This window comes from Lucilia cuprina, chromosome 6 (assembly GCF_022045245.1).
Source record: "Lucilia cuprina isolate Lc7/37 chromosome 6, ASM2204524v1, whole genome shotgun sequence".
NCBI lineage: Eukaryota > Metazoa > Arthropoda > Insecta > Diptera > Calliphoridae > Lucilia > Lucilia cuprina.
Window position 1 is genome coordinate 2,310,524 of NC_060954.1, and position 23,605 is coordinate 2,334,128.

Consider the following 23,605-nt stretch of genomic DNA (forward strand, 5'->3'; position numbering starts at 1 on the left):
AGTCTAAACCAAAGTATAACAAGTAGTCCGACTCACATATAAGAAATTACTCTCTCACATCTACGAGTACCGTGTGAATTCGACTCTCTTGTGAGAAATTAAAACTTGTCAAAACACTCAAATGTTTAACTTACTTTTTGGCCACTTTTAAGGATCGTACTTTAGTCTGGTCCTTTTTTAAAAATATTATAAAACTTTTTACATTTTTATCTTTAGTTTTATTAAAATCTTAATTACATTAATTATCGTTAAACCTTAAAATTATTAGCAGCTTTATCACTTCAAGATGTCTATAAGTTCTTTAAAACTTCATCTAACTCCTTCGATTTTGTGTTTGCAAACCTTTTCACTTTAAAGTGGCAGTGGAACTCAAAAGTTTCTTAAGATCTTCATCTTGTTCGATAGCCTTTTGTACGGCTGCCATAACTTGAGCTTCCATGGGCGAATTACGATCATAACCAATGGGGAAACGACTAACTTTAGTGGCCAATTCTAATAGTTTAGGTTTGCTGGCTAAAAAATCTTCAATTTTTTTACTCGGTATCTTGGTGACACGAGACAATTGTTGAACATGAGGTATTAACATTTTGGGTGTATTTAAATGCACCACCTGGGTATTGGCGATAGGTGGCGAAGGTGTAGTAGTTGTGGTAGTAGTGCTGCTAGTGCTAGTAGGACTTGAACGTATGGGTATGGGATAATTATAGGGTATAGTTTTGCTTGCTAAAATGGCATCAGTTTTTAAATTGGTTTTTTCTCTGGAATCGTTTTTCACAATTTCCGATTCTGTTTGATTTTCTTGATTATCTTTTTGTTTGTTGTTGCTAATCTTTTTGCCATTTTCTGTTATTCTATTAAGTTCATGATATTCTTTGCTCTTTCCGGATTCTCCAGAGTTTTTATGAAACAAATTATTTAAATGCATATAATTCATTATACGTTCCATAAAACTAGGATGAGTATTGGGTAATTCTTTTAGTTTTTGTATAATTTTGGGTGTTTTGCGTGGCTTTAAGGTGGGTTTACTAGTGGTTTCCTCTTCGCCTTCATTGCTTAATATATAATCCCCATTAGAATCATCATCAGTTATAACTATAAGGCCTTCATCATTAATTTTAACCGGTTCTTCTATATCTCCCATATCATCATCATCCTCTTCATCATCATCTTCTTCTATATGTTCTTTATTTTTATAGGAATTTTCTGTGTTATCGGTATAGTCTGTAGATTCTATATAGGCTTTCATTAAGGCCACACCCTGTTCATTGGAAGTTAATTGTCTAATATAACTTAAAGTTTCTTCCGGGCTATTGGTACCCAATAGTTGTCCTAATTCTGAAATACTAGGTATTTCATCTAGACTTTTAAGGCCCAATTTATTTTGTGCTATATCCAATAATTCACTTGGAAATTCATCATCTGTTATAAAAGGAGAGGAAGTGGTAAATTTCGTTGTAGGCACACTGGTAGTAGAGGTAGTGGGTTTAGGTGTTGTGGTGCTGGTAGTAGTAATGGTGGTAGTAGTGGATGTTGTAGTGGGCATTATTATAGGTTTTGTATGCGCTGTTTTGGCCCAAGTATTTATAGCCATTATTTGCCCCGGCGGTGGTGGAGGTATAATATGATATCTGGGATAATGGCGCCATAAAGGAAATGGCGGTGGCATGCGTATAGTATTAGGATAATTACCACCTACATTGTGATTTTGACCCAAAGCTTTTTCCACCACTAAGGCCGCATCTGGGCCATAGGATTTTGGCACATAACCATAACGAGCTTGTGATAACTTTAATATTAATATTAAACAAAATATCTGTAAAAATTCAAAATTTTAAGGTTAAGTTGGTAATTTTTTGATAAAAAATTATGTATTTTTCAAAAAACTTAAAAAGAATCGGTTGAAAATCTCATAAAGATTTGAAATTTCACTTTAAATCAATTGAAAAAGATAATTAATTGTTAAAAATAAGAAGAATATTGAGATTTTTCAACACAATATGCAAATAATTCAATTTCTTTAATATTTTGCCTTAAGGTTTAGAAATAATAGGATTCGATTGCAATATTGAGGTTATGTTGTATTACAACGAAATATTTTAATGTTAAAAATGACCGATTTGTTTTAAATAATAAGTTTCTACAGCATAAGTGAGGTTAGTTTTAACTAAATGTCTGAAATTTAATTTATTCTTTATAAATTGAAAATGAATGAAATACAATTAAAAGTTTTAAATGATTTTTATAAATAAACATATAAATTTGTTTAAAAATTATAGAATTATTCAAAATTTGTTAAATTTTCTTAAAATTATTTTATTAAAAACTATTTTTTTTTTTCAATTCCATTTTAAGTTTTGAGTACTTTTTTATTAAACTTTAATTTTTATAAAATTTCTCGAATTTTGTACGAAATTCACACTTTTTTCTTTAAATTACTTACCTTTTTAAACATTTTTTATAATCAAACTTTCAAAATCTAAATTTCAAACCCTTTTTCCCAAAAAATCTTTTAATTTTTCTAAATATTTTTTTTTTAATTTAAACACACTTTAAGTGATTTCACAAGTTTTCTTTTCTTTTTTTTCAAAACATTTCTTCCGCGTCTGACGTGTTAAACATGTAAAGGACTACTGAATATAATATTGAAAATATTGTATACCAAGTTAAGCCAGGTTTTGAGTTTTCAGTTTGAAAACTCAAAACCTGAAAAAACAACAACAAAAAACAAATTTATGACCTGCTTTAGCAATCTTACACGTACCCTCCTACCAAAAAACCAATACTTTTTTTATTAATGAACTAAAATTTTTCAAAATTTTCTTAGACAAAGAAGAAGAATAAACAAAGAGAATTTCTTTAGAAAATTATCAAATGTCTTGTTCAACACATCTTTTACACATTAATTTTGTATTCAAAATTAAAGACACAAAATCCCCAGACAAATTCTTTATTGTTTAACTATGCAGCTCAGGTCTCCTATAGATTTTTCCAGCTAATAATCTTGTAACTTCAGGTAGGTCGTTATGCTTGAGTTTGTAATATTTAACAGAATTCTTTAAAATCTAACAGCACGTTCTTTTTTTAAAAAATTTTAAAATGTCAGCTATTTGTGGTTTTGTTTTGAAGAAAATGTTTTTTAATATTTCTTAAAATAAACCAAAATTTCCACCATTTCTTAAATATGTTTGCTCCTATTTTAAGGTACATATTTCTTTAATCATTATTTTGTTTTATTTATTTCGGGTTCAAAGTTATTTTCGCCGACGCCTACAATTTTCGTAATTCTTTTCTATTACAACTATTTACAGCTCAAATTACATTTTGTTTAACATTCGTTTTAATAATTTCTAGAAAATTATTTAGATTTCTGTGTCCGTTTTAATGTCTGTTTTATGGTGCAGATTAGCTGATCTTCTTGTTTTTGTAATTTGAAAAGGTACCGTTTTATGCAGGTAGTCAGACTGCCAGACAGACAGTAAAACTTTAATTGCTTAAAGAAGGTTTTTCTTGGTTGATAAACCATTAGCTTAAGTTTCCATATACGTCTACTGATCTTTTTGAAAGAGGCGTAGTTTTAAAAGGGGAATTCAAATAAATAATAACGAGGGATAAAAAAAGACTAAAATTAATCTGCAAAAGAAACCTGTGTAACTAATATAGATTGTATAATGAACTTCTAGCTATAATTAGGGCAGGTTTCTTACTCCTCAGTTAAACTAGTTCTAAGTTGCTGTTAGATTAAACTCGGAACAATTTTAGGCGGACTTTAACCGATGATTGTGTTTATCAGTTTTAGATTTAAGCTCAGTTAACTTTGTTAGTATTGCCAACTGTTCAGTCAAAAACATAAACAATGAACAGCTGTTTTTGCAAATATTACTTTTGTAAAATGTAAAATTTTGAAAAAATGTTACATGTAAACATTTAAAACAATAATAAATAAAAACAAGTAAAAAGTTATAGTCGGGCGATACCGACCATATAATACCCTACACCTGTATATGAATAAAATGTGATTTAGTTTTTATAATAAAGCATTTAAGTTGAATAGTACCTTGTCTCAGATATACAAAAGTCATTTACTGTTTAATAAAATTGTGGATATTTAAGTAAAATTTTGATGGGGGCTTTTTAAAGGGGCTAGGGTCAAATGAGGTTCTATAATTATAAAATTAATCAGGGTCATCAAGACTAGTATAGAACTTGGTTTTGCATCTTTTTGTCGAGATACGAGTATATTATAAATAATTATGAACTTAAAAGCCCTATTTGGCGGGTTCAGTTCTATGGGGCCTAGGTGAAATAATGGACCGATGTTAACTTTTTTTAATATTCTTCGTCTACAGTACCATAAAAGATCATGTGTCAAATTTCATTGAATTATCTCCAAAATTGCGACCTGTAGTTTGATTACAATGTTTACAAGCCCTTTTCGGGGGTACAGTTGTATGGAGGCTAGGTGAAATAACGGACCGATCTTACCCATTTTCAATAGGGTTCGTCCTTGAGACAATAGAAGATCATGTACCAAATTTCATTCAATTATCTTGCGACCTGTAGTTTGATTACAAGGACATAGCTAAATCGGCTCAGAAAATGATTCTGTACGATTGGTGTACTTTAAGATGGGTATAGGACCAATATTATTGTGCGTTACAAACATCAGCATAAACCCAATATACCCTCCCCACTAAAGTGGTGTAGGGTATAAAAACAAATCAGAAAATTGCAATTTACTTAAAATGTTAAGTTTTTGTTTATAAGAAATTATTGTTTTATTGTTTTTGTTAATTGCGTTATCTCACTTATAACTTAAGTTTAATTGGCCAATAACAATCAGTTAAACTAAGATAATAAATAGCGTTACTGTTTACTGTAAAACACAAAACCTATATTAAACTAGCTTTAAACAAAGAATGTAGATTATCTTTATGTAAAAAACCCGCTCTCAGTTAAACTAAGATAATAAATAACTTTACTGATTACTGAAAAACACAAAACATATATTAAACCAGGTTTAAGCAAAGAATGAAGATTATTTTTATCAGAAAAACTTGCCCCTAAGGTCCACAATTAGATTGTACAGAGAGCCGTCACTGAGGCTTAACTAATGGACTTTATAATGTACTGAATTAAAGACAACAAAACCTAATAATAGCTTGTATAAAGAACTACAATTAAAGCTAAAAAGAACAAGAATTGTACTATAAAAATTGCAAATTTAAAGTCTATATTTGTATGTATACACATTTGTTAGATCTTACAAAGTTGTCAGTAAAATGGGCAGAAAATGTCCAATAATAATGTCAACTTAAAAAATTTTCAATATTTTCGCTTATATGGTTTTTTTTCTGAAAACGATGCAAAAGAAATTTAAAGTTCAAAGTTATTAGACGACATTTTCTGAACATTTTACTTACAACGTTGTAAGATCTGACAACCGTGCTAAAGGGCTTTGACGGATTTAAAACCCAACTGAAGGTGGAATTATATAGTTTGAAGAACAACAAATAAATTTAAAATTGCAATGTGGAATGTATGAAAACCATATAAAAACCAGGACCCCAGATAGAATCCATAATAAAAGCTAAAACTGAAATCAAATACATTTCAATTAGAAAGGGTCTCGTAATAAGTACCAAAATTTAAGACGGAAGTGGGCTATATGTCGAACATAAATTTATTAATAAACTTGTCTATAGACTGGAGCATATACTAATAAACAGACTAGTGTAAAGACTGATCAATCCATAGACTGATCAATGGAATAGGTCATAGACTAACAAATCGACTACTTCATGAACAAGGCGATGAAGTAGTCACTAGATAAGTCCATGGACTCGCCACTAACAGTACTTAATTATGCAATCGAACTGAATAGGAATAAACAAATATGAAATTTTTTTAAATAATTTTTTTTTTCCAAAGTGATTAAATAAACATCTGCAGTATTAATAAAACTCCTTTAAAAAATCTCTTAAGTACCGTTACTGAGATTTTGCTGTCTTTTTGTTGTTGTTAAAATTGCCTAACGAAATAGAATGATAAAAACAAAGAGAACAAAGCAATTAGTTTTAACGCGATTTTAAAGCCAAACGTTTGATTGTTTAGTGAATTGTTAGTGAAATTTTGTAGTTGCATTTTAAAACGTATAAATTGGATTAAAAAATCAACATTTATACGTAGTTATAATACTTCATTTAATTAATTTAACGCCTTTAGTAAAATAGTATCATATTTTAAAGAAATTTACAAAAAATACAATACACACGAATAAAAGGCGAAAAAATGTTAAAAAACAGCCATTTTGTTAGGAGACCGTAAAGTAAGTAATTTTTTCTTTTTTTTAATGTTTTAGTACCTCAAATCGTTTAAATTGTTAATAATTTCCATTTAAACGTTATTAAATACTATAAATTAATCTATCGCCAGGTGCATTGGTGGTAATTTTAGGTAGAAAAATTGCCACTAAAAATATGGCGATTACTTTCTGTTCAAAGGTAACTTTTTCTTTTAAATTAAAAGAAATTTTTCTTAAATTTGTGGAAACGAAATACCAGCCAAAATATAGTCGTAAAAAACCAAATATTCTGTGATATTTTTTTCTAATTTCATTTTAATCTGTGTCCTTAAAATAGCACTCGAAAAGTTCTGGTTTAATGATAAACTAATGAGCGTGCATAGGACAGGATATAATTTAAAAAATTGGGACCAAATAATTAGTTTTAGAAAAAAAAAACGAGTGATTATAATAAAAACACGTTGTTGAACTATTTAATGTTGCTCTAGTAATGAACTAATGGAAAATAAATGAAACATAAGCACGTGTATTAAATTTAGCATTTCATTAACATGCTTGACAGCGTTTTTAATTTGCTTGTCAGCGACATGTTTAGGAAGTGTTTAGAAACAAATTTTCTTTTACTAAACTAGTTCAAGCAAACAGGGTTGTTTTTTTAAAGGCAATATACAATGTGTATAGGAATGTATTTTATTTTTAAAAATAACGTATAAAAAAGAATATAAATTAGAAATTAAATACTAGAAATTAAATTTAATTAAATTTTAATTACTTAGGGAGGGTTTTTCAGATATAGATAATCTACATTCTTTGTTTAAACCTAGTTTAATACATGTTTTGTGTTTTTCAGTAAACAGTAACGTTACTTATTATCTTAGTTTAACTGAGTGTTAATGGCCAATTAAACTTAAGTTATAAGTGAGAAATCACAATTATCAAAAACAATAAAACAATGATTTCGGAAAAACAAAAACTTAATATTCTAAGTTAATTGCAATTTTCTGATTTGTTTTGTTTTATTTATTATTGTTTTCAATGTTTATTTAAAATTTTTTCATTTTACAAAAGTATTATTTGCAAAAAACAGATGTTCTTTGTTTATATTTTTGAGTGAAAAGTTGGCAATACTAACAAATCATCCGTTAAAGTCCGCCTAAATTTGGTTCGAGTTTAATATAACAGCAAGTTAAACCTAGTTTAACTGAGTAGTAAGAAACCCGCCCTTAAGGTGTTTTTTTTCTAATAAAGATAATCTTTATATTTTGGTTAAACCTAGTTCAATATATATTTGGTGTTTTACAGTAATCAGTAAAGTTATTTTATTATCTTAGTTTAACTGAGTGTTATTGGCAAATTAAACCTAAGTTATAAGTGAACAAACACAATCAACAAAAACAATAAAATATTATTTTCAGAAGAAGATAAACTTAATATTTTAAGTAAATAGTAATTTTCTGATTTCTTTTATCAAAATTATTTTTGTTTTAAATGTTTATTTTTATATTTTTTTCTATTTACATTTTACAAAACTGATATTTGCAAAAAACAGCTGTTCATTGTTTATATTTTTGACTGAAAAGTTGGCAATACGAACAAAGTTAACTGATCCTTGATCCTCAACTGAAAAACACAATCATCGGTTACAGTTCGCCTAAATTTGTTTCGAGTTTAATCTAACAGCAAGTTAAGCCTAGTTTAACTGAGTAGTAAGAAACCCACCATTAGGTAGATAACTTTGTTTAGTTAGTTGGTTAGTTAGTAAGTAAGCTAGAAAGTTAGTAACTTAGTAAGCTAATAAATTATTAATTATTATTTAGTTAGTTTGTTTGTTAGGTAGTTGGTTAGTTATGTAGTTAGTTATTTAGTTAGTTAGATAGTTAGTTGGTTAGTTAGGTAGTTAGTTATTCAGTTCTTTAGGTAGTTAGTTAGTTATTTAATTAGTTAGCTAGTAAGTTAGTTAGTTCTTTAGTTAGTTGGGTAGTTGATTAGTTGTCTAGTTAGTTAGTTAGTTAGTTAGTTAGTTAGTTAGTTAGTTAGTCAGTTAGTTAGTAAGTTAGTAAGCTAGTAAGTTAGGAAGTAAGCAACTTAGTAAGCTAGTAAGTTTGTAATTATTATTTAGTTAGTTTGTTTGTAAGGTAGTAGTTTACAATTTTTCAATAAAATCCATTTTTGATGAATTGATTTTTAATTTTTTTTTAATATTCTTTACTAAAAATTAAAAATTTTAATAAGTATTTATATTTGTATTTTCATTTAATACTTTTACATCTTTTCTGTCTTGTATATTTTTTTAATTTTTTACGTTTTTTTCTTTTCAGTTGTTTTTGTAATTTAAATAAATTCATAAATTTATTTCCAAAAAAACCTTCAACTTTATTTTTTACCAACGGTAAGTTTATTTTTAAATATTTTCTTAATTATTTAAACACATGATTTTTGTCATAATTTGTTATGTTAAATACATATTTAATTTATCAACAAAGTCAAATTTGTTATTAAACATATAATAAGTTTTTTTGGTAAATGTCCTTGAATTTCTCTGCTCGCCTAATACAATGGCCTTAGTTGAGGTCATTTCATAGTTCACTCAAAAATATAAATAAAAAAGCCCTTCAAAATATTAAAAAAAGATCAATGAACTCAAAATGAAATATAATTTGGAAATATTTATGTTTAAATAAATTTATTTGAAGTTGCTTTTTGAAAATTATGAAATACGGTTACTAAGAGAACGAAATTCTCTCAATTTTTGCAAATTTAATTAAAAGTTGTTAGAATCCTAGAAAAGAACTTTTTTTAGGTTTTTAAGTATTTTTTTTAATTATATAGAAATATTTGTACAAGAATTTTTATAAACAAATTAACATAATTTAAATGTATAACAAATTATTAGGTGTTCAGCATTTTTCAAAAAAGTAACAAGTGGGTCGTTCTGAAAGTATATGTTAGATTAAAATGTTGAAATTTTTCCTAATCAAACCGAAAAAATGTTTCTTCCATTTAAATATTTATTTAGTTGGTATAATATTTTACGAGTTTTTTGTGTGTTTGTGTGTCTAAGTGCGTGATAAAATTGTGTAACGTACACAATCGTATGTCTGTCCATCCATCCGTCTATCTGTCTGTCCATTTTGTAGTGGTATTGTTATCATTACAAATTGTTATCAAATGTATTTGTTTTTTGGGCTTTACTGCTGCCCCTTATCATTTAAAGGTCGGAATTTTCTTCAAAATAGTTTTTGTTTTTTAGTTTTTCTGTTTTTTTTTGTCATTTAACTGTCACTTTTTGCTGTTAACCCATTACCAAACACCACTATTTGTTTATAAGAACAAAATTATTAAACGTTGTTTATCTTTAGTTTTAAACAATTTTTTTAGAAATTGTTTATAACAAATTTAAAAAAAAAAATAATTTCATTCAAAATGGTTTCCCTACAAAATTCACTTTATTTGACTAATATTTTACTTTAAGTACAAAAAGTTTTTTTTTATTATTTTGTTATTTAGCTTACAATTTTTGCTGTTAACCCATTAGCACCCACCTGCACTTTCGCTTTTTTAGAAAAAAATTAATTAATGTGTCTTTAAATAACTTGAAAATTGTTTAAACAAATTTGTCCATTGAATATCCATATTGTCAATTAGTTACATATTTTTTTCATTTAAATAAATTGTTTTCCTAACATATCATTTATTTGCTGCATCTCTTTTATAGTTTTTATAAACAAAACTTTTTTTGATTTAATGACAGCTGTCACTTTTTGCTGTTAACCCATTACTTAGCACCACTATTATAAGCTTTTAAAAAATTCCAAATAAACTTAAACAAAATATCTGTTCACACTGTCAAAAAACTCATTCAAACTTATTTCTAAACAAAAGTTTTCGTTTCACTTGTTTGTCCTAAAAACACTTTAAAAGTTTTCTTAATATTTTGTAATTTAGCTGTCACTTTTTGCTGTTAACCCATTACAAAACAACCACTATTTGTTTATAAGAAATATTATTAAATTTTTCTTTATTTTAAATAAATTTCGAAATAGTTTATAAACAAATTAAACTCAAAATCCTAAACATTTTATAAAAAGTTTAAAAATGATAAAATAGATATTTGAAAGATATTATCTGTCACTTTTTGCTGTTAACCCATTACAAACCAAAGACTAAAATATAGCTTTAGACTTTATAATAGACCTTAGACAATACAATAGACTAGACTATAGACTAGACTATAGACTATACTCTGGACTAGACTATAGACTATACTCTGGACTAGACTATAGACTAGACTATAGACTAGACTATAGGCTAGACTATAGACTAGACTATAGACTAGACTATAGACTAGACTATAGACTAGACTATAGACTAGACTATAGACTAGACTATAGACTAGACTATAGACTAGACTATAGACTAGACTATAGACTAGACTATAGACTAGACTATAGACTAGACTATAGTCTAGACTATAGACTAGACTATAGACTAGACTATAGACTAGACTATAGACTAGACTATAGACTAGACTATAGACTAGACTATAGACTAGACTATAGACTAGACTATAGACTAGACTATAGACTAGACTATAGACTAGAATATAGACTAGACTATAGACTAGACTCTGGACTAGACTATAGACTACACTATAGACTAGACTATAGACTAGACTATAGACTTGACTATAGACTAGACTATAGACTAGACTATAGACTAGACTATAGACTAGACTATAGACTAGACTATAGACTAGACTATAGACTAGACTATAGACTAGACTATGGACTAGACTATAGACTAGACTATAGACTAGACTATGGACTAGAGTATAGGCTAGAGTATAGACTATAGACTAGACTATAGACTAGACTCTGGACTAGACTATAGACTACACTATAGACTAGACTATAGACTAAACTATAGACAAGACTATAGACTTGACTATAGACTAGACTATAGACTAGACTATAGACTAGACTATAGACTAGACTATAGACTAGACTATAGACTAGACTATAGACTAGACTATAGACTAGACTATAGACTAGACTATAGACTAGTCTATAGTCTAGTCTATAGTCAAGTCTATAGTCTTGTCTATAGTTTAGTCTATAGTCTAGTCTATAGTGTAGTCTATACTATAGACTAGACTATAGACTAGACTATGGACTAGACTATAGACTAGACTATAGACTAGACTATAGACTAGACTATAGACTAGACTATGGACTAGACTATAGACTAGACTATAGACTAGACTATAGACTAGACTATAGACTAGACTATAGACTAGACTATAGACTAGACTATAGACTAGACTATAGACTAGACAATAGACTAGACTATAGACTAGACTATAGACTAGACTATAGACTAGACTATAGACTAGACTATAGACTAGACTATAGACTAGACTATAGACTAGACTATAGACTAGACTATAGACTAGACTATAGACTAGACTATAGACTAGACTATAGACTAGACTATAGACTAGACTATAGACTAGACTATAGACTAGACTATAGACTAGACTATAGACTAGACTATAGACTAGACTATAGACTAGACTATAGACTAGACTATAGACTAGACTATAGACTAGACAATAGACTAGACTATAGACTAGACTATAGACTAGACTATAGACTAGACTATAGACTAGACTATAGACTAGACTATAGACTAGACTATAGACTAGACTATAGACTAGACTATAGACTAGACTATAGACTAGACTATAGACTAGACTATAGACTAGACTATAGACTAGACTATAGACTAGACTATAGACTAGACTATAGACTAGACTATAGACTAGACTATAGACTAGACTATAGACTAGACTATAGACTAGACTATAGACTAGACTATAGACTAGACTATAGACTAGAATATAGACTAGACTATAGACTAGACTCTGGACTAGACTATAGACTACACTATAGACTAGACTAGACTATAGACTTGACTATAGACTAGACTATAGACTAGACTATAGACTAGACTATAGACTAGACTATAGACTAGACTATAGACTAGACTATAGACTAGACTATAGACTAGACTATAGACTAGACTATAGACTAGACTATAGACTAGACTATAGACTAGACTATAGACTAGACTATAGACTAGACTATGGACTAGACTATAGACTAGACTATAGACTAGACTATGGACTAGACTATAGACTAGACTATAGACTAGACTATGGACTAGACTATAGACTAGACTATAGACTAGAGTATAGACTAGAGTATAGACTATAGACTAGACTATAAAATTATGGACAATTATTTTTCAAAAAGAAAGCTATGTTATCATACAGATGACGGTGCCAAAACATATGATGTCACGGCTGGTGTCCCCCAGGGGTCCATATTAGGACCCTTGCTTTGGAACATTATGTATAACGACGTACTTTTGTTAGATATACCGGAAGAAGCGAATATAGTCGGTTTTGCAGACGATATTGTAATAACAGTGTCGGCAAGATACCTTGATGAAATAGAAATGCTCGCCAATGAAACCACGGGAATTATAAGATCATGGATGAAAAGCGTAGGCCTTGAACTAGCCGAGCATAAAACGGAGGTAGTTCTGATTACAAGTCGAAGAAGTCTTGAAAATATCAGAATAAGAGTCGGAAACTGCGAGGTGATGTCCAAACCTTGCCTTAAATACTTGGGCGTCATGATAGACGCTAGACTAAACTTTAAAGCTCATATTGATTATATATGTCAAAAGTCATCAAATGTTAGAGTTGCAATTGAGCGAATGATGTCGAACGTTGGAGGTCCTAGGCAATCAAAGAGAAGAATAGTTTCCACAGTCATCACCTCATTAATCCTCTACGCAGCCCCGATATGGGCAGAAGCACTCTCAGGAAAGAATATGTCGAATAAAATCCAATCAGTGTATAGACTCTGCGCCTTGCGTGTATGTTGTTTATACCGAACTACATCGGACGATGCTGCGTTCGTCATTGCAGGTATGATCCCAATTGACATATTGGCAGACGAAGCCAAACGTATTTACGAACGGAGACGATCAAATGAACAACACCTAGGTATCATACAGAAAATGGAAAGGGAAACGTCGCTAAGAATATGGCAGATCCGTTGGGATGAAAGCTTAAAGGGAAGATGGACATACCGACTGATACCAAACATCACGAACTGGCTAAGTAGAAAACATGGAGAGACCAATTATTACCTCTCACAGTTCCTGTCAGGTCACGGAGGATATAGGAGTTACCTACATAGATTTGGACTAGATGCATCTCCGATGTGTCCCTGTTGCCCCAATGAAACTGAAGACCCAGAACACGTAATGTTCCATTGTCCCAGATTCGCGGAAATACGACAACGTACGGTGGAAACAGTTGGCGAGACACTTAACATCGAGAACATAGTTAATGCCTTAATAAGAAAAAAGGAGAATTGGGAAGCTATATGCATTATGGTATCCAGCATACACAAGCAACTACGATTGGAGGAAGATAGAAGGAAAATTGCGCAAACCAACATGACAGAGGCAACATAAGCCTATCAAACCCTGCGATGTAATATCGTTATAGACAGTTCCGCAGGGTATTTGATGACGAAGGAGGTGGTTTTTTTAGTCGGTAGGAATCCGACATAATCTGTTAGTGCAGTACTACAGGTATCTCATGAAAGATTTTTTACACCTGCCTCACACAAAAAAAAAAAAAAAGACTATAGACTAGACTATAGACAAGACTATAGACTAGACTATAGACTAGACTATAGACTAGACTATAGACTAGACTATAGACTAGACTATAGACTAGACTATAGACTAGACTATAGACTAGACTATAGACTAGACTATAGACTAAACAATAGACTAGACTATAGACTAGACTATAGACTAGACTATAGACTAAACTATAGACTAAAATATAAACTAGACTAAAGACTAGACTATATACTAGACTATAGACTAGACCATAGACTGGACTATAGACTAGACTATAGACTAGACTATATACTAGACTATATACTAGACTATATACTAGACTATAGACTATACTATAGACTAGACTATAGACTAGACTATATACTAGACTATAGACTAGACTATAGACTAGACTATAGACTAGACAATAGACTTGACTATAAATTAGACAATAAACTAGAATATATACTTTACTACATTTTACACTAGACTATATACTAAACTACACACTTTAACAAATTCGATAATTTTTCTCAAACTTTTACAAAAAAGTTCAAAATGTTTCAAAAAATGTGCTCTTTCAAGAATTCTGTTCTCCCATTCGAAACAACAAAATTTGTTGACCGAAACCCTCGTAAATAATTTGTTTTATTTATTAAATTTAAGTTAAATAATAAAGTTTAAACAAAATTAATACAAATATTTAAACAATTCTCTAAAATGTAAATAAATTTAATAAAAATATAAATATTTACACTCAATATTTAAAAAAATATTTTAAAAAATTAAACAAATACAACTTATCAGTTAAAATAATTGTTTTTTTGTAAACTTTTATATATACATTTTAACTAAAACCATTTCGTATTTCTGTTAACCTATTACAAAACACCACCATTTGTTTATTAAAGTTAAACATTTAGTTAATAAATTATTTAAACAAAAAACTTATTTACAAAGCCCCCTTTAAATTTGTTTAAATTTTAAGTAAAAAAGAACTTGAATTTTTTTTTAAAGAATAATAATAAATTTAGTTAAAACTGCTAAAATTTAGTTTGTTTTTAAGTTTATTAAAGTTAATTTAACTAAATTTTTTTATAAACAATTTAATATAAACAGCTGTTGCTTTAATAACAGGTGTTCAGCAATTTATATTAAAAGCTTTTCAACTCAAAACTTACAACCAACTAGAGACCCTAGTTAAAGAATTGGGGTTTCTTATTAAAAAGCAGTCCCCCAAGTTTTTGGCGGATCACTTTTTTAACAGCAACACCCACATTCTAAAAGCATAGGACCCCCTTTGTAACAGGTTAACAGAAAATTTAACTAGCTGCTGGTGGATCCTCCAAATTATTAAGAATTTTTCATAAAATCACACACAAACACAAGAAACGTGATCATAATTTTGTTTTATTTGATTTGTTTGTTGCTCGTTTAAAGAAAAGGAAAATTAAACTCTTATTAGTTTTCATAGGGTTAACAGAAATTTTAAAAAGAAAATTTGGAAAAAATGTTCTTGTAAACCATTGACAAATATTTATGATTTATCCTCGATAACTGTACAAAGTAAATAAAGTGTGTAAGTATTTACAGTAGAGTTCAAAGACGATTTATTTAAAGAAGAAGAAAATTTATGTATTCAAGCATTTTACACATTTTACATTTGAACGGCGCTAGATTCTAATGTTGTACTTTTGAATGCTTTTAAAAGAAATGGAATTTTTGGAAATGTCAGTTTTTAGCCTGTTGGACCCTTTCTACTTTTTCTTTTAACCTATTCGTTAATAATTTTAGATTTCCTGGCACCAAACTGATAATTTCTTTCGATATTAACAATTAAGAATTTTTCAATATTTGTTATGAATTATGACAGCAATTCATCATAATTTATGAAGTAATAATCAACAATTATTTCATAATTTCTATTAGGGCTTCAGGGAAATGCACAAGTAATTTTCTGGCACCAAATTGTTTGCAGCAAAAGCCTTTAACTGTAAAATTAACCCTTAAAAGTGTGAAAGGGAACAGATTTGACAAAATAACTAAAACATGTGGAATAGAGAAGAACTAACTAACTAACTAACTAACTAACTAACTAACTAACAAACTAACAAACTAACAAACTAACAAACTAACAAACTAACAAACTAACAAACTAACAAACTAACAAACTAACAAACTAACAAACTAGCAAACTAACAAACTAACAAACTAACAAACTAACAAACTAACAAACTAACAAACTAACAAACTAACAAACTAACACACTAATAAACTAACAAACTAACAAACTAACAAACTAACAAACTAACAAACTAACAAACTAACAAACTAACAAACTAACAAACTAACAAACTAACAAACTAACAAACTAACAAACTAACTAACTAACTAACTAACTAACTAACTAACTAACTAACTAACTAACTAACTAACTAACTAACTAACTAACTAACTAACTAACTAACTAACTAACTAACTAACTAACAAACTAACTAACAAACTAACTAACGAACTAACTAACGAACTAACTAACTAACTAACAAAATAACTAACTTATTAACTAACTAACTAACTACCTAACTATCTAACTAACTAACTAACTAACTAACTAACTAACTAACTAACTAACTAACTAACTAACAAAATAACTAAGTTATTAACTAACTAACTACCTAACTATCTAACTAACTAACTAACTAACTAACTAACTAACTAACTAACTAACTAACTAACTAACTAACTAACTAACTAACTAACTAACTAACTAAATAACTAACAAAATAACTAACTAACAAAATAACTAACTAACTGACTAGCTAAATAACTAACTAAAAATGAAATCAAAGAAACTTTTTTTTAATAACTTTTAAGGGTTAAAGCACAAAGTGCATTTAGGATAAATAAATATTTAAATAGGAATATTTTAGTAACCAATGTGTGGTGTTGTTGTAACCAATGTGTGGTGTCAGACAAATACTCGTATGTGTTGTTGTTTTTCAGTTTAATAAAACTGTTAATATAAAAATGTTGTAATAAATATTTTGAAATATTTCTTTTTTTTGGTTATGAATGTAAAATGTGTTTGTTGTAACAAATACGTGGCCACACGTGTTAATATATTACAACAATAAAATAAAAAATTTCATTATTTTTATATGTTTATAGGTAGTCGTTGTTGTTTTTAATAGATTCTCTTTTAAATGTTTGTTTTGGGGTTTTGTAGTGTTAATATTTATTTTCTAGTTGTTTTTTTTTTAGATTTTTTTTTACTGATTTTCTTACTTTAAAAGCTGTTAACCTATTACATTTCAAGACCCCTAGACAAACTTCTAAAGAAATGGGCCCTTCCCCATTATTTCTAGAAAGAAAACGCAATTAGTTTAAGACATTTTGAAGTGTCCCCTTTAAAAGTTTAAAAGTTTCTTAAAAATTTTCTCTAGTATGCAAGAAGTCTTACATCTTTTTTTCAATCGGGAAGTCTAGGTCTTGAATTATACTAGGTTAACAGGAAAAAATAAAAGTATTTAAATAAATTTGTTAAATTTTTTGTTTAAAAATGGTTACTAAAGCCACCACAAAACTTATAAAATACAATTAAATAAATAAACCATAAATTTTAGATAATTAGTTATGTAAATAAACAAAATACATGTTTTTTTTACTATAAAAAGTTTTCTTTTTTGTTCCATCAAAGCAAACATCTTGTCAAAATTTCTGTTAACTTGGTCAAATTACACAAATGGCCTTTCTCAATATTAAATTATTAAACCGAATAACAAACACAATTATGTTTTGAAAACATACAAATAATATTTAATAGTCTTCATTATTATTAATGACCTAGACCTTGGCTTCTTTTTCAAGCTCCCCTCAAAAAAACATACAAAAACTCATCTAAATATGTTACAAGGTTTTCACACATTTTAAGTTCATTGATTTCTGCCCCTTTTTTTCAACACACAAAACACATTTTAAGTTCATTGTGCTAAATTTTGTTACTAAACCATGCTGCCACCAGCCAGCCAACCGCTGCTACTAATATTTAAGTGGGTTGGTTAATAGTTTGTCAAAAGTAAAAATAGTTTAGTTTATTTTACGCTAGACTAAATTATAATAAAATGTGCTACATATTTAGTATTTAGTTTATTTTTAGGCTGTTTATGTTTTTCTCTTATTGGTTTTTATGTTGGCCTATTACAAATACGAAATTTGATCGCAGAACTTCTAGATAGCACAAATTATTTATTTGAAAACTTAGAACGTACGACCTGTCATAAATTTCTCGCCAAAACTAAACTATTTACATACTTTATTTTATGTTGTTCTGTGAAAATACTACATATATTATTGGAAATATATGTACTACCTACACCTCATATATATACTATATAATTTATTTCGAAAAATATATTATTCCTACTTCAATCAGCATACTCATCCATCCTCATTTGAATGTTAAATGTGTAATAGGAAATTCAGTTTATTATTACAATTATTATTTCAATTATTTATTTAGTTATTATAACTAATCCGAATTTTAACGTTTTTTAAGACAACCAAAATAATTTTCCATGAATAAAATGAATAGCATAAACGCTTGCAATAAACGACGATAATCAGTTAGTTAGTAAGTTAGGTAGTTAGTTAGATAGTAAGTTAGTTAGTTACTATAGACTAGACTATAGAGTTCACTATATAACTGTACTAATAGACTATAGACTAGACTCTAGAATAGACCATAGACTAGACTATAGCTAAGACTATAGACTAAACTATATACTAAAATATAGACTAAACTATATACTAAAATATAGACTAAACTATAGACTAGACTATAGACTAGACTATAGACTAGACTATAGACTAGACTATAGACTAGACTATAGACTAGACTATAGACTAGACTATAGACTAGACTATAGACTAGACTATAGACTAGACTATAGACTAGACTATAGACTAGACTATAGACTAGACTATAGACTAGACTATAGACTAGACTATAGACTAGACTATAGACTAGACTATAGACTAGACTATAGACTAGACTAAAAATAGACTATATATTATACTACAGACGAGAGTAAGACTACACTGTGGACTAGACTATAGATTAGATTACAGACTATAATACAGAATAGACTATAGACTAGGTATAAAACTAGTTTAGTGTACTTTTACGAGTTTAGTTTTAAAGTTATATTAGTTTTAAAAAAGCCTAAAACTATGCTGTAGCTTACTATTGATGATGTTCCTATTTAATTACCAAACATAAATTTTCTTGCATATTGTGTTCAAACATTATTTTATTTGACTGATATTTTATGAAATAAATAGGATAACAGAAATGGGAGTGCAGCATTCTCACATCTCTTAAGTTGCCTCTATACAAAGCTTATTAACCATAACAGTTATATACAAAGTTCAAATGAGAGAAAACCATATGATTCTCTTAATTAAATTAAGAGTTTATGTAAACACCTCATTGAACATGTTGATTTGGTTTACGATTTGTTTTAATTTTATTCATATTCAATACATTTTTTCTGAATTGAAAGCGTGACAAATGCAATGCACACACTCATGCACACACACACACAAAAACTCAACCACATCCTAGTGATTGCAAATGCTGATGATGTTGATTATGATGACGACGACAACAGCGTCAATGATGGTTGGTGATCATCAATTATCATGAGATGCTGTTAAGTGAAGTGAAACGAAGTGTAACATTTCAATAGGAGAACAGCATCAATAGTTAGTAAGTAAATTTATTTTTACAAAAAAGTTGATGGCTGCAATACATGGTAGTACTCCAGCACCTACTAATGTCGGTACCGCTGACGTCGATTACCGCTTGAATGCATGATGCGGGAGTTCGTGAGTTCATGTTCCCATAAACAAAGATTTTTTGTTTGTTACAAAATAACTAAAACAATTGTTGTATGGGAAAAAACCATTAGAGTATATCTAATGGTATATTTTATTCATTTATCTATCAGCTATTTAAAGCGCTTAACAACGCTCTGTAAAATACATAGCTCATAAAAATGCATTATGAGTCAGACTGTTATATTTAACAAGTGTCAAATATTTAAACGTTATAGCGTGTGCTGAACTCAAAATAAAAATTAAAAATTCAAATTTAGTATTTCATTACAAAACATACTGCAGATACATGAATGATTTTAATGATGCTGAGAATTATTTTGTTGGCAATGTTCAACTAGTGGAACCATATAACAGGAGATCATATAGATTTGAAATGAAATTTTATATATTTTTTGAAAGAAGATCGTGGGAATCTTTAAATGATTTTTTTAAAGATGCACACAAGATTACTCAAGAGTTCAATGACATGTCATGTTTTTTTATGAAGATGTTTTTTTTACAAAAGAAACATTGGGAAACCAGTTTTTTATGTTTCAGATTATTCAGTAATAATTATTTTAAATTTTTTCAAAATTTCACCCCTTCTCTTTTGTATTAGGATTTCAAATAAAATAGAAAGTGGCCCAAGAAAATTTTCAAAAAGAAAAATACCTGTTCTTTAAAAATTCTATATGAATTATGTGACCATTACACAATTGATATCATGCTGAGATTTTCATTAGATAAAATTTTGTATTTATAATAAATTACACCCACAGAGTCTTTAGAAAACACCTACTCATAGAATTACAAAAAAAAGATTTGAAATGACCACCCACATCTTTAAAAAAATAATTTCTATATAAAATCATTCAAGTCTTACGGTTTCAAGGATTTTTAATGGGAGATCATGAAAACTAAGAGGTAGAAAAGGATAAAAAGAAAAATTTTCAGAATGAAAGTAGACAAGGAAATTGTCAAAAAGAAAAACACATATTTCAAACTGTAGAATATAATCTAGTAGTATATAAATAGTATGGACTATAGTCTAGTCTTGTATATATTGCAGTATATAGTCATATATATGGTCTGACCTATTGTCTAATCTATTGTATAGCCTATAGTATTGACTATAGTCTGGTCTATAGCCTGACCTATATTCAGATATATAAACTATCCTTTAGTGTAGCCTTTAGTCTGAAACTGACTCAAGCCTATGGTCTAGTCCTTAGTCTGGTCTATAGTCTAGTCTATATTATAGTTAAAAGCTAGGACTACAGTTTAGCCAGTCCACAATATCTGGTCAATATTCAGTTCTTTGGTCTGGTTTATAGTCTAGTCTATAGTTTTGTCTATAGTCTGGTCTATAGTCTACCCTACAGTCTGAACTTTAGTCTATATTATATTTCTACTTGTATAGACTATAGACTACACTATAGTATTGATTATGTTCTAGTCTATAGTCTGGACAATAGTCAAGTCTATAGTCTGGACTATAGTCTAGTCTATAGTCTGGACTATAGTCTAGTCTATAGTCTGGACTATAGTTTAGTCTATAATCTGGACCATAGTCTATAGTCTGGACTATAGTTTTGTCTACAGTCTGGACTTTAGTCTAGACTATAGTCTAGACTATAGTCTAGTCTATAGTCTGGACTATAGTCAAGTCTATAGTCTGGACTATAGTCTGTACTATTATTGCCATTAATCAAGTCTATAGTCTGGACAATATTCCTTATTTAGTCTGGACTATAGTCTAGTCTAAAATCTGACATCTGGTCTAGGCTATAGACAACCTAAGTTCACTTCTTATTAGAAAATTTTACTTTCTTTTTAAAAAATTTCTCCAAAAATCACTGAGCTGTAACGATTTCAGGGATTTTTATTAGGAACTCATAAAATATAGACTATTCAAACGTGTATTTAAATATATTTTAAAATAATAGGATCTATGATGCATGCTGTAAAAAATATAGTTCGTGAGTTCATTTTCCCATAAAAAACGATTCAAAATATTTGATACAAAAAAAATCACAAACGCATATTAAAATAGAAAAAACAATAGCCTGGGAAAAAATCATTAGACTATATCTAATGCAACTGAGTGCAAATAGAATTCAAGCGACAATCGTAAATTATTTCTTATGTATAAAAGGTACTTGTAATGTTTGTTGCTTTTCGCCTGTAGTTCTCACTGTGTTTTGTTAGGGTTTGAAACCAATTTGAACTAATTAAATGATTTTGCCTAGTTTCGTGTTCTATAAATTGCTGGCAATTGATGCTGATGAGAATTTTGAATTTTTATAGGGGCTTAATTTCTATTGGTTGTTAGTGTTTTTCGTTTGCAATTGCTGGAACCATATAACAGGAGTTGAGAAGTGGTGACAAGTGTTTAAATGAATTTTGAAAATATACAGTAACAAACAGGATTATAATAAACTAGAAGTAAAAATGTCTATTGTCGCCTAAAGCAAGACCAATTTTAGTTTAGCTTCTAATGAACTGAACTAGAACTAAACTAGAACTGAAATAGAACTGAACTGGAACAGAACTAGAACTGAACTAGAACTGAACTAGAACTGAACTAGAACTGAACTAGAACTGAACTAGAACTGAACTAGAACTGAACTAGAACTGAACTAGAACTGAACTAGAACTGAACTAGAACTGAACTAGAACTGAACTAGAACTGAACTAGAACTGAACTAGAACTGAACTAGAACTGAACTAGAACTGAACTAGAACTGAACTAGAACTGAACTAGAACTGAACTAGAACTGAACTAGAACTGAACTAGAACTAGAACTGAACTAGAACTGAACTAGAACTAAATCTATACTATACACTATACTGTGTGTTCTTTATCGCTTGCGGTTTCAATTCTGTTTGCACTCTTTATTCAGGTACAAAATTTGCCAAATAATTAGGCGCGTTAGTCAAGTGTTCGAAATTGATTATAAATGAACCGGAATCGTTTTATATTTATAGGGGTATTTTTTTGCCACTATTAGAGTGCAGCTAGTGGAACCATGTATTAGGCGAACATTTTCAGTTGAAACTGTTTCTACAATTAGAGTTTTATGTTATTTCAAAAATATAAATAAATTATTCATACAAAAAATAACTGAGGTAGAACGTTCGTTCATACAAGGATTTGTTTCAAAACTAGACAAATTGTATAAAAACTAAAATGTATATACATATACAATGAGTAAATCAGAACTAAAATGAAAAAAATTAATAGAGTGTAACATGTTGGAAAAAGGACATGTGTATAGAGGGTGTGGTTTTGAGGAATAATAAGGAAACGTTTTTTTTTGTTATAGCAAATTATATTTGAAAATCACTGGGGCTTAAAACTTATACCAGGACTACATACTATTAGTAGATCCATTGAAGAAAAAAGTTTTTGCGTGTAGATAAAGTGAAAAACATAAATGTTTGGACTTATCAATAAAAGTAGATTTCATTGGTCGAATTTCTTAAGGTTGACTTTGCTTTCTTTTATTGCACCAAAATCCACTCTTGTGTAAAGTATAAAATTTCTTTAACAGGATTTCAGAAACTAACATTTTTACTTATCTTCTTTTAGCCAAAACTATTGTAAACCATTATTTCTACTACTATTTACCACTTGAGTGCATGCTGTGGGAGTTCGTGAGTTCATTTTCCCATAAACAAATGAAAACTTCAATTGTTTTGGGCGAAAAAAAACTATTA

At 28.9% G+C, this 23,605-nt stretch overlaps 1 protein-coding gene and 1 long non-coding RNA gene across 2 annotated transcripts; one reads left to right on the plus strand and one right to left on the minus strand.

Moving 5' to 3' along the window:
• Positions 1-204: 204 nt before the first annotated feature.
• Positions 205-6,739, minus strand: LOC111677406 (putative uncharacterized protein DDB_G0292292). Its single transcript, XM_046955449.1, has 3 exons — positions 6,362-6,739; positions 2,441-2,630; positions 205-1,813 (listed from the first exon to the last, which is right to left on the minus strand). Exons 2-3 carry the CDS (start codon positions 2,450-2,452, stop codon positions 347-349), a joined length of 1,479 nt encoding a protein of 492 aa, XP_046811405.1. The 5' UTR covers positions 2,453-2,630; positions 6,362-6,739; the 3' UTR covers positions 205-346.
• Positions 6,090-8,657, plus strand: LOC124420956. Its single transcript, XR_006941457.1, has 2 exons — positions 6,090-6,325; positions 8,620-8,657. It is a non-coding gene; the product is annotated as an uncharacterized LOC124420956 (long non-coding RNA).
• The last annotated feature ends 14,948 nt before the right edge of the window (positions 8,658-23,605 follow it).